Below are 12,974 nucleotides of genomic sequence, written 5' to 3' on the forward strand. Positions count from 1 at the left end.
GGGGATAATATTAACAGTAAGCAAAGGCCAGAATGTGTGAGACAAGGTGCTGATACCACTGAGCACTTGTACCAAGCTGAAAATCCTTCCTAGTGATTCAGAGGGAACCTCAGCAAGATGGAAAAACAAATCCAGCCACTACCAAGAGAAAATTCTTGCCCTCACAGTTCCACCTCATAACTAAAATCCTTAAATACCAAAAGGAAAAACGGCTATAAAAGCTTTTTTGCATCTCTGACTATGTTTCCTCATCTCTAGGTGTCAGTTCTGTCCTCAGTGCTGCCTGACATTCCCCTTACAGACCCTGATTCCACTGAGGAATGCTGCCCACCCCAGGCTGGGAAACCTGCCTAGGGGAACATCAGCATCTCAGAGTGCTTAAATATGCTATCTGTGCTAGAAGCACAGCAGGCTGAGCCTGCCAGCTCCTTCTCAAAGCCTAAAGTAGAAAGGAATTGGCTACAAATGATAAAATGACCATGGTGCCACGACTTTCAGGTGCACTCTCCTCCCTAGCCAGAGCTCTAGGAGAAACCTGTGGAGCCTGAAGGTCCCTGTGGCCACCCACCTGCTCAGTGTGAGGCACACTCACCTCCCTTTTCTGCACTTTGGAAAGCTGAGGGACACACAGCTTTTCCAGCTTCTTATATATGGACACAGACGTCTTTCATCACCTGCCACAAATATACCCCTAGGAAGAACTTGGGAATGGGCTGAGGATACCTCCTAATCTCCCCACTCCACAGCTTCGTTTTAAGCTGTTAAACAGCTGCAAGAGTCACAAAAGCAATTCCTGCATCATGTGCAAGTCACTCAGCTGCAGCACACGCTGGTTTTATGGGATACAGTAATACTTGGGCACTTCACAGCCTCCATTAAAAAGTGACACTACAGCAATCCCCAAAATAGCACAGTTACAGCCAATTTTTAATACAGAGGAGAAATGGAAAAAGATTTGCACCAGGAATTTTGATCACAGGAAACAGAGGCCTCATGAATTCCTTTAATCCATTGCTTTTTCCCCATGGATCTAAGGGATTATGGGCAGCTCCTTAACCAAACCCTCTGTCTGAATCCCAGACTTAGAGTGTGAAACAAGATGAGCTAATCTTTTACTGCTAGTTATCTCAGACCACAACATCCCACCTGAGTCAGTCACCAGAGAAGGACAAGCCCCAATATCTTCTCAGTCCTGGTGACATCAACAGTAAAATCTTACTGCCAAGCTGCACTCCATTCTACCTCTTCCCCCCTCAAAATTGCGACTGATTGCTGACAGATCCTTACCTGTGGCTTCCACCATTCCTTCCAGGATGACCACAATTTCAAACTCCTCCTTCTCCAGCTGAGTGCGAGACATCTCCCAGAAGGGACTTTTCTCATTGATTTCATGGGAAATGATGAGAGGTGACACCAGGAACAATCTGTCATCTCCAGTGTCAAATCCCACGTTGATGTCTGTTTGGTTCAGGGGAATAAACTCTCCCTCTTTGGTCTGTTTGGACTTAATGAGTTTGGCTCTAATGGAAGCCTCGACAATGTGGGAATTGCGGAGGTCTCCCACCCGGAACATGAGACAGAGCTTCTCATCCCTCATGGAAATCACTGCGTTGTTCGAAAACATGAGGGTTTCAGCCCTCTTCTTTGGTTGGCTGATCTTCACAAACATGCATCCCACCATGAATGCATTGACAATGGAGCCCAGAATTGCCTGGATCAGGAGCAGGATGATGCCCTCAGGGCACTTCTCCGTGATGACCCTATAGCCATACCCAATCGTTGTCTCAGTTTCAATAGAAAACAGAAATGCAGAAACAAATCCACTGAGGTTTTCCACACAGGGGATCCAGTTCTCATCTTCCAGGTGGTCCAGGTCACCTCGGATATAGGCAATGAGCCACCATATGAACCCAAAAAACAACCAAGTGATGGTATAGACCATGGTGAAGACAAGGAGATTAAAACGCCACTTGAGGTCCACCAGCGTCGTGAAGAGGTCGCTGAGGTATCGATAGGTCTCTTGGACATTTCCATGGTGCACATTGCACTTGCCACTCTTCTCCATGTAACGCTGACGTGGCTTCTTACCTTCTGCTGAGATGAGGCGAGTTCGGTCCGTGGCAATGGGGACATCATCCCGAGCCTGCTTGGGGATCTTCTTCGGCTCTCTGGATGTGACTCCGATGTCCATGTCCTGGTTCATGAAGATCCTAGAATCTCCAGCCATGGCTGGGCTGCAGGAGAACAAAGACATACAGTTTAAGACAGAAGGATCAAAGAGAGAAAGTTTGAGATAGAAGGAGACGTAGTGGGGAAGTAGTGGCTGCCCCAACCCTGGCAGTGTTCACAGCCAGGTTGGCTAAAGCCTTGAGCAACCTGCTCTGGTGGGAGGTGTCCCTGCCCAGGGCAGGGGGTTGGGGCTGGATCATCTCTAAGCTCCATTCCAACCCCTTAACATTCTAAGATTCTATGAAAATAGCTGAGACAAACCCACTTTGTTTCACTGCCTGGACCATTCTGACAGTGCTTTGGGAAACACTTTGAGAAGGTTCAGCACTTCTCCCCCAACAGCCACTTGCTAAATATGATGCTGCAGTGAATTGGAAGTGAAATACTGATTCGTAACACGCAGTTGCTTCAGACATCAACTGTTTGCCTGTCACTGCTCAGTGCATTGCTGGAGCCTCCGAAAATGTGGTGATGGGCATGGTTGGGAGTCATGAAAGAGTTAAACCTTGTTGCAGCCTTTTGGTCCTCAGCTTTCCTTAAACCCTAAACTTGCTTGAAACGCAACTAAGAACAAAGTAAAGATGCATCAACATATCTTTTTAAGAGGGACTGGAGGTTTTGATGCCTCAGGTTTTGGGTGCATATCAAGAGAAACCTTAGAGAAATGCTGAGCATCACTGTCTACCTAAATCTCACCTAAGTCTAAATTATGCATGAAGGTTTCCCTCAGAGTCAGCAGAGAAAGGCATCTCCAGGGAAAACTCGGATTCCAAGAGTGCTGAATCACTTTGTGGAAGTACCTATCCCTTCCAAAAATCCTTCTGTGAGCTTGGGCTTCAAATGTGAAATAGATAATTGAGTATCTTGAAAGACATGTCTGAAGGTGTGATGAATCCAAGCCTGCTGTTCATCAGATATCTCAGAACCCTTTGCCTCACTTGACATTAGGCAGAGCCACTAGGCACTCAGAGATGTCTCAGGCAGCTCTTAAAACTCCTCCTGTCCACATGCAGAATTATGCTCACTGAGATCCAAATAAATAACACAAACTGATGGCTGCAATGATTTTTGCAGGTTATAATGTAACATCCTGTTTACTAAGATGATTAGATACTCCTTTAAAAAATGAAAGTCATGACTCTGGATGCAGGGCACAGACAAAATCTCTGTCAAAGCCTACCTAAGCAGCCTCAGGGATATCAAAGATACAGCAGCAATATTTTCTATGGCATTCATTCTCTGCATTGTCCTCTGCAAATCCTATTAAAACCTAACTAAATCTATTACTGCTCCCTCTATCTTTAATCTTCTTATGAGCCTGTGAATGAGAAAAGGTGTAGGGATACAATTAAGAGTATCTTGGGAGAGACAATTTTGAGACTGAGCAAAGTAGCTTCATCTTTTTGGGATTAAAAAGCACAAAGGGTGGGCGGGGAGGAAGCAGAGGCAGGAGGAATAAATGAAGCAACAAATTTCCACTTCCACTCTGCTCTAGCCAAGTCTGGTTAACAGCAAAGAATTACTCTTAGCCCTTGTATAAGTCACCATCAATCATTACCCCAACGAAGCAGCCGGAGCCTGTTGCTGGAACCAGCCCCGCTGGCTCCGTTCTGCAGGGAGCTCAGCCATCTGTCCCCAGCACAGGCCCAGAGCTGCTTCATGCTGCCACACTCGCTTGGTTTGAAGGGTTTGGGTCAGGGCTGAGCCAGTGCAGCCACAGGAAGGGATAAATAATCACACAATCATGGAATTTTAGGGGTTGGAGTGGAGCTTAGAGATGATCCAGCCCCAAACCCCTGCCCTGGGCAGGGACACCTCCCACCAGAGCAGGTTGCTCAAGGCTTTAGCCAACCTGGCTGTGAACACTGCCAGGGCTGGGGCAGCCACAGCCTCCCTGGGCAACCTGGGACAGTGTCTCACCACCCACACAGGGAAAACTTCTGCCTAATATCTAACCTAAATTTCCCTCTTTCAAATTATGCATCCCATAATAGGGATTAATGATGCTGGGATGGTAAATTAGGAGGGCTCAGCTTTGCAATCCACACTGGATGCAGGATAGGCAACTCCTTCTGTATAAGGACTTCACTGACAGCTTCAGTGCCATTACAATTCCTCCTAATATCTCATGCTCAACTCCCCCATCACAGTCTAAGTGTAACCTTAGTATGTGGTTCATTTGCTAAGCAGAAGAATTTTTGCTTTAGATTCTCTAAGAGGAATGACACTGGTGAGCAGTTTGACCACAGCTTTGGATGCCTGCACACTCATCAGCTTACTGGTCCAACTGATTTCAGTCTTTTCTCTCCAATTCTTAGTGCTGTGTGTTCCCTTCCTCAAATGCCAACATCAAGATTTTGACAGAATATCCATCCCTCCCAGTATTTCTCTCCCTCCTGAAGGCAGGACTGCTGTGAGCTGCCTCATGGCTCATGTGTCTAAATAATACATCTACAGCCACTTTCTACTACCTGTTGCAACTGCCACCTCCTGGGCCCTTGGTCTGGCTGTCTCTGCACTGTGCTGTGTCTCCACATCTGTGCAAAGTGCCTGCAGATGTTGTCAGTGATCAGGGCACATATTGACTCTCACTTCCCAATGTGTGAAAGCATATGGCAGAACAATCACACTCTTTTTCCCCCTCTTTAATCAGGGAAGAATCATCCCATCCACTGCCTTAAAGGGAATTAGGTAGCCAAGAACCTCTTCCCTTTCTTCTTATGAATATCACTCTTGATGCATGTTTGCATTGACTGAGCAATCTCAAATTACTCCATTCGGACTAAAAAGCTTTTAACCAATCTAAATGTAAATCCAGGCAAATGCTGCATGTTTTCAATTTTAAAAGACTTGTCTGAAAGGTAATTTTGTTGCATAAGTTACATTCAAAGCAAAATTTCACTGACACTATGTAAGAGAGAACAATGGTGTTCAAGACATTCATCGAGAGTGTAAGGTTTCATGGTCCAGATTCATACCAAAGAGACCTAAAGGATCTTAAAGCATTAAAAAGAACAGAATAAAAGCAATCAAACAGCTTAAATCTCTAGAAAGATCACTGCTGAAGCAACCTAGAGGAAATGCCCATTAATGAATGTACAGGGAAACCTACTTTAACTAAAGGGACTAGCAACATCCCTTCTCTAATGCTACTGCTCTCCAGCAACAGCTCAACTGAAACCCTTCTGGAAACCTTCAGGAACACCTTAGGAGTGATCCATTAAAGCAGAAAAATTCCTGTTGTATAAGGACTTCACTGCCAGCTTCATTGCCATTACAATTCCTCCTAATACCCCACCTCAAACTCTCCCATCGTAGCCTAAGTGTAACCTTAGGATGTGGTTTAAGCAGATGAATTTTTCTTTAGATTCTCAAAAAGGAATGTCACTGGTGAGCAGTTTGAGCAGTTTGAGCACAGCTTTGGATGGCTGCACACTCGTCAGCTTCCTGGTCCAACTGATTTCAGGCTTTTCTCTCCAATTCTCAGCAAATCACTGCTTTTCCCTCTGCCTTAATTCCCCAGCGGTAACATTTGTGATGTGGCTATGAACAGGCTGTGAGATGCCAGGCAAGAATCTTCCAGGAAATATCCTGTCATGCTTTTATTAGTTTAACTGCCCTGGGAAACTTTAGCAAGTTGACAATGACAAGATACTCTAAAAGGAGCACTGTGACTGTGTAAGGGTTTGGTTAACTCCTTCACCGTGTAATATACTGCCACTGCCACCAAGCATAAACATCTCTTCACATCATGGTAAATACGTGCAAGAATCTCCCAGAGACTTAGACTGAGTTTGTAAATCTCTGCTCCCTTCAACACAGAGATCCATGAGGTGAAATTGCCTCTTATAGCCACATGCACCATCCTGTTCCTTTGCCATTTACCATCTTTAGTTAAACGGGGGCAGAGTAATAAAAATGTCCCTTTGGTACAACACTAGGACTGTCCCTCTAGGACAGGCTACTGCACAAGATGTGAGTCAGTGCATTATCAGCCTGGCAGAGAGGCTTTTTATCAGCCTTGCTGTTGTCCAGCTGCTGCCCAGATGACAGTCTCGGGGCAGGCACTGACATTTAGGGCTCTTGGATTTGCTGCAGGAGAGTCAAGCTGGGGTGAGGTGAGTCCCTTCAGGAGGCAGAGCTGCTGCAAGCCTTGCCTGACAGCACTGATGTGCCTCCTGATAGCTCCAGGTCTCCACCACAGCAATTTGCTGAAGATATTGCAGAAGGTAAAATAAGAAAAGTCTGCAAGAAACTTTTTTCCCTGCTGACCAAGGTGACTTTTGCCATTAAACAATCACTGAGCTTGCTGAAGTACACACAGGTTTCCATGGGGTCAGGAGAGGACCAAACTGGCAGGCAGGAGAATTTGAGGATATGAATTTGTCATCAAGTTTGTGTAAAAACAGACTTCTTTTTGTTTCTCTGATGCCTGTTTTCTCACATTATGAGAATAAATGAGCAACTGTTCTTTAGCAAACCTCCCACACCTTCCCAAAACAGGATTTTACTTAACTCTGTCACCTTTTTTTTCTAGACAATGAGTCCTGAGCCACTCAACAAGCAATCAATAAATACTAAGATCATTACTGAAAACCCTGATATGGTTCTTTTGCTGCCCATTGTCCCACACCACACGAAACAGAGAAGAGCTTACTGTCCCCAGGTTCCTCTGGGCCACAAAATTCTCCTCTGGGTTACACTGCTGCAAGGGAATGAAATTCTTAATTGGCAAACACTAGTAATTTGGGAAAGTTGGTGGAGGACTAAAGAAAATGAAAGCAGTAGGACCCAAAGGGAATGAAAGCATTGATTGCTGAGCACTGAGTGCTAGTGGAAAGATGGAGGAGGAAGGAATGGTAGGAAAAGATGGTCTTTGACAACCTGGAGACAAATGACTGTAAAATAGGCACTGACTTAGATGGGACTTTGATTTCCCTGAGAAAGGTTTCTTTCCTTCTCTCCCTTTATTTACTGCCTGTGTGTGTCTGAGACTGAACAGCCAACGACAGCAACACGAGATTACCTTTCCAGGCACACATATGCAGATGAGGAGAAGAAAGGCAGTTAGGTTTTGTGTGAAACCTGTAATCTTTCAATTTTCTGACTTAGAAATAGAGACTGTGGTGGCTGTCTCTTTAGAAAGACCTTGGAGATCCACAGGTGGAGGGAATGATGCAAAGGGTTTCTGCTATTCCAAACCAGGGCAAAGATTCAAAGAAGCTGCACAGGAAGGGAGAGCTGTGGCACTTCACTAATAAAGGTGATTCATAAGGTCCCTAAGCCAAATAATTGCTTTTCAAAGTGTAACTGCACTCAGCACTGAGGTAGGAAAGTGTATCACGTTTCCTCTCTGAGTTTTTGGTCTCAGCACTGCTTTCCTGACAAACATCATCATACAAAGAGAGTTCCTCTGGGCTACAGGAGACCCTAACCCTCCACCAGGACAAGAAATGAGAGACTGATGGTTAACCAGGCAGCTACCAAAGGAGCAGGATGACTCTGTGCCTGAGCTGGGCCGATGGCAGCGCCTGTCTGCAGAGTCCAGGAGGCTCAGAAATCCCCAAACAGAAGGTGTTTGGTCTTTCCACAGGAAATCTCTCTGGCTAGGGAACTAACATGATGCAAAGACAGAGTTGATAGACACTTGCACTACACTTTTACCTGCTAATTACCTCCCAATCCATCCTTCATCTCAGCAATGCTGGATAATCACAGCTCTAATACCCCTGAGCCCTTTCACTGTCAGTTGTGATGTGCCTCCCCCATTCCCAGATTATCCAAAGGTTCCACAGTGTTCAACTCAGGGATCAAGTCCTTTAAAACATTACTTATTTATCAAGATCTGTGGAATAGGGAAGTGCTCTGTATTCCATATTTCAAGCTGGGGAAGTCAGTCACAAAGCCACTTGCTTCTCCCACATTCACATTGAGAGTCCATGGCAGGGCAGGGAATTAAATGTAGTGTTTCCAAAATCCTAAGTGAGTGTCTGTAATCACTGCCCAACTCTGCTCCCCTTCCACCACTCCAGCAGCAGTGGATACAGTCCCTGTCTGCTTCAGGTGTGTCTAGAGATTGCTCTGCTCTGCCTACACAGCCTGATCTATCAGCATGAACAACCCAGCAAGATTATTTCTAAAGCCAAAGAAGATTCTGTTTCTGTTCTCTCAAAGAGCTACAGGTTTCAAATGGATATTTTTCCCTCAACTAGGGATTGAAGTATAAAAAATCCCACACATAACACAGCTCACAGTTGCATTAAATATAATGAATATACAGAAAAGAGTGGAGAAACTAAACTGCAATGAGAATAGAGATTGGGGTGGGTTTCTTTTGTATAGAAAAATAGGAAAACTAGAAAATGCCTTTGGAGACATCATCATGATCCCAGTGCACAGGCTTGAACAACTTGTTATAGAACAAGGGCTGGAGAACATGGAGTTTCCACAAGATAAGGGATATCTCCTTCTTTCTATGCCACAGTTCAACTGCACAGGGTGGATGGGAGGATATAATCCATGTACCCCTCAGCAGTTATCCTGGACTTCATTACCTTACAGAAGTTGAACAGGAAAAGTCCCTGCGCAAAGGATGAAATCACAACGTTCTGCTCTTAGGTAATTTTCTTGATTTGGCACAGTGAAATGATATTCTCTTTACCAGCAAATAAAGTCTGAATAGAAATCAATGTGATCCTTCCACCTCTAAGGAAGTGGCTCTGCCTGAGGCATTCTGTCTCTGTCTCTGGCCTCTCACCCCAGACTCTATTTTTAGGGGCACCTTATGGCGTCACTGCAAATGTGACTGTTGTCCTTCAACCAACACAAGTGAACAAAGAGACACCTTTGTCCTGAGCAGACCCTCCTGTTTCTCCTGCTGCTGGCTGTCTACACACAGCACACACTGAACAGTGGGGAAAGCAGATCCTCAGCTCCAAGAGAAAATCCTGCCCCAGGAGCACTAACATTCCTCTTCTCCATTGTTTAGGAATTCACCATTACAGCAATGGTGAATCACTCTGTAATCTGTATTTAGCTTATAAAATACAATTAAATTGTTGCTAGCACTTCACACTTCTCCAGTAACTTGTACCCAAACAGTTCACATATGAACTGAGCAGACAGAGGCTCTTCCTGCCCTGAGACCTCTAACAGTGCTATTGAACCCACTGGGACAAACCCACCTAACACCAAACTGCTGGGGGAGTGTCAGTGCTCACCCCAAATGCCCAAGTGGCTCTCCTGACCTCAAACTGAATAGAATGTGGGTGACTTACATAAAAGAGTCTAGAGATTTGCCTCAGAATATGATTCCAAAACTCTGCCTTTCTTTGGCAAATAATTGGGCTGGAACCTTCCAGAGATGGAGAATTTTCTCTCCTGGGAACCAGAAATGATTTGGATTCTTTATCTCCAACTGAATAGGGATAGAGGGGGAAAGAAAGTTATTTCAGCCCAGAAGTGAAATAAGTTCCTCAGCACAAACACTGCAACACATACTTCCCACCTACTACAGAAGGTACTGGTTACTTGGATTGGGAAGAAAACCAGCGAGAAAAGCCAGTTTGGTTTCCCTCTGAGCTACTCTGCTACAAATCTAAGGTCTAACTAAAATAAAAGGGTGCAGCAGGAAGGACCTGCTCAATTACAGCCTCCCCAAAAGTCAGAAGGATTTTTAGGGCCAGTTTCTGCCAATTCTCCATTGGTTTCTGGAACTCTCAGGTCAAAACTGAAGGAGAGAGATGCTGTATAAAAGTTAGCATGGTGCTCCTAACCAGCATGTGCTGGCACAAAGAGGAGGACTCCAGGCACCTTTTTGAGTGATGCAACAGGACATCAGCAAAAAAAAAAAAAAAAAAATTAGTCATGCTTTTACCTCCCAGAGCCATAAACCCCCAAGGGATTTATAGGCATTACATTCCCTGTCCCCTCCAAGGGCTGAACATGCCACTTGGAGTCATCTGGAGACTACACTGTGAGGGCTCTTTAAGCTGAGTGGCAAGTACCCTAATTATGAAAGAATTTAATCTTTGGCTCTAGATAAGGATTATGGAATCACTCCACACATTTCTGGACTGCTTCCTGACCAGCCTCCCAGTGCGTTCCAGTCATCTCCACTAATCTGTACCTCAGTCCCTATTTTTTAAGATCTTTTCCTACATAACACCTTTAGACCTGAGGGTGTTTTTGCCCAAGATCAACATCCAATCCCTCTCTTGCCCAAGAGTTCCCTGGCAGCTGCTGAGTTAGGCAACAGCACATCCCCACCTTGCACCTTGGCAGGTTTGGCGACACGAGCCTGGCGTTCAGCTCGTCCTCCTGCCTGCTAGATCCTGCTCCTTTGCAAGCAGAGGAGACTAGAAGTGAGCTGGAAAAAAACAAAGGAAAGCGAGAACTTACTTGCTACGAGCAGCTCGGCATCAGCGTCGTGGCTCGGCGCTCGGGGGCAGCGGGCGGGCGGCAGCACCCACGACAGCAGCTGGAGCCGATCCATGCCATCCCCAGGGAGCTGGGGTGATGCTCCCTGGGCTGTCTCCTTCCTCCTTCCCTCCGCCTGTTAGCACAGCACATTTAGGCGGCACTGAGGATGGAGATGCCCACGCCCCTGTCCCTGGGCATCCCCCATCTCCCCGCTCCGCTCCCAACCCAGCTACTTTCGCCTCTCCTTCTCCTGCCTTTCCCCGCTCCTCTCCTCGGATTCTCGGGGCTCTAAAGCTTTTAAAGGGCCGGGGCAGAGGGAGGAGAGGAGAGGCTGCATGTGACGGCGCCTTATCTGGAGTGAATGAGCGCGGGGGGAAGGTGGGAGCGAGGGAGGGCTCTGGGCGCTGCCGAGCGCGGGGAGGGCTGGGGCAGGGGGAGAGGAGGCTCCAGAGCCTTTGGAGCACAGGATCACACCAGCTCGGAGCTTGGGAAAGACCTCCGAGCCCGGCACGCAGGGGGCTGTGCTCCCCTGGCACCCTTTGCCCTCCTTGCCAGCTCCCGAGCAATGCGTGTTCTGCCTTCTCCTCCCCGTGCCTGGCACCTCCTCGCCTGGATTGTTCTGTTTTAGGGGCTGGGACTGTGTTCCTGGAGGGCTTTAAATCCCCCAAGCAGAAATCAGTTCCTCAAAGCCAGGAGGACAGGGAGAGGGAAGAAGCTGCACATCTCACAGGGAGCACATGAGCTGTGAAACTCTTCCTTCCAGGCTGGACCAAGGGATTTGGGAAAGGTGGGGAGAAGGAGGTGACAGCATGATCCCTCTGGCTTGCTCCCCTTGCCTGGCAACCATCAAGATCCTGCCGTGGTGTTTGCTGACAGAGTTGTGATGTTTGCCTGGGATGCAGTCAATCCCTGGGAATGCTCTCTAAGCTCTTCAGTGCTTTGCTCTATTTTTTTCTTCTTCTTCTTTTTTTTTTTTATCCTTATTTTATTTTTTTCAATCATTGATAATGCCACACTGTCTCCCTAGCTTAGTGAAATATTTCCTTTGTCGAAAAGCAAATGTCAGGCAAGCTGCATATAGGAGCCAGACCTGCCTGGTGGCTGCAGGTTACCTTCAGGCTTTGCTGCCCTGTTCCCCTAATCCTGTCCCTCTGTCCTCCCTAATTCTCTGCTCCAGCACCACACGTTACAGCCCAGCAAAATGCTTTCACAGAAGGTTTTCAGGTCAGGAAAAGAGAAGTTACCAAAAGAAAAGCACTGTGCAGGAATGTGCCAGTATTGCTGGAATCTGAAAGCTAATTTTTTTCCATATTCTGCTTTGAATGAGTTTCAGTTTATTTTAAAAGTTCCACTCTCACTAATGAAATGCATCAGCATTGGAATGGTATTTTTTATATTACTGTATGGACATTTTGCAATGTATTATTTGCATTCTTTTTGGTTTTGGAACAGGGAAAACAGTTGAACTAGTGGAACTTTCTTTAGGTCGGGAAATCTGATTCCTAACCAGCTTAAAACTAGGCTACATAACACCTTAGTATGGAAAATAATCAGGAGAAATTCACAGACAGACACACTAAAGAGAGGGAAATAACTCCAGCTTTGAATATTATTGAGTCATCTTTCCCAGGGGGTGGGTTAAGAAACCTCATGACTGTACACACACACCTTTTCCCAGTGTCTTTATTCTCTGACCTGCATTTGGAATCACAGAATCATAAAATCATTATGGCTGGAAAAGACCTCAAAGATGAAATCCAACCACAGAGGTTGGATCTGGCCAGATGGGACAGAAATCTGGAGCCAGACCAAGGGCTTAAGCCTTTAAAAATTAGTTTTGCAGATGTAATTTTGCTTTCCTACTTGTTAGTTTGTATTTGCCACTCCAGCACAGTGTGGGCAGTGAATCCAGCTTGGCTCCTGTTTCCCAGGCATTAGCACAGAGCACCCAGCTAGGCTGCACACAGCTCAGAGCACTGAATTCCAATCAGCAGTGAAACAATTTTCAATGGAAGCAAAAGGCATAGTCATAAACTGTTGATTAAAGCCTATGAAATGATGTTAAGATCTTCTGCCTGCTCAGAATGTCTTTTCGCAGTATAGTTTTTACCTTTTAGGAGTATGTCTATGGTAACCTTATAACAGTGCTATTTTGGGACTACATTAACAATTTAGGTATTTTTAATAAGCATTCAAACTTACTTAAGAAGTGCTAAACAGTGATTCATCTGGTATGAGAGTCATTCCCCTCCCTAAAATCATCGTGTTGCCTTTGAGAGGAGGTGAAGTCCCTGGATGCTGCTTCACCAGCACTAAGGACAGTG

General features: G+C 45.8%; 1 protein-coding gene across 1 annotated transcript; it reads right to left on the reverse strand.

Moving 5' to 3' along the window:
• Positions 1 to 1,287: 1,287 nt before the first annotated feature.
• On the reverse strand, positions 1,288 to 2,230 carry KCNJ5 (potassium inwardly-rectifying channel, subfamily J, member 5; the record flags this gene model as incomplete). The annotated part of the gene is made up of 1 exon (XM_009071738.1): positions 1,288 to 2,230. A coding segment is annotated over exon 1 (940 nt), but the record flags the coding sequence as incomplete, so codon positions are not given.
• Positions 2,231 to 12,974: the final 10,744 nt, after the last annotated feature.

This window comes from Acanthisitta chloris, unplaced genomic scaffold, assembly GCF_000695815.1.
Source record: "Acanthisitta chloris isolate BGI_N310 unplaced genomic scaffold, ASM69581v1 scaffold7433, whole genome shotgun sequence".
In the NCBI taxonomy this organism is placed as follows: Eukaryota; Metazoa; Chordata; class Aves; order Passeriformes; family Acanthisittidae; genus Acanthisitta; species Acanthisitta chloris.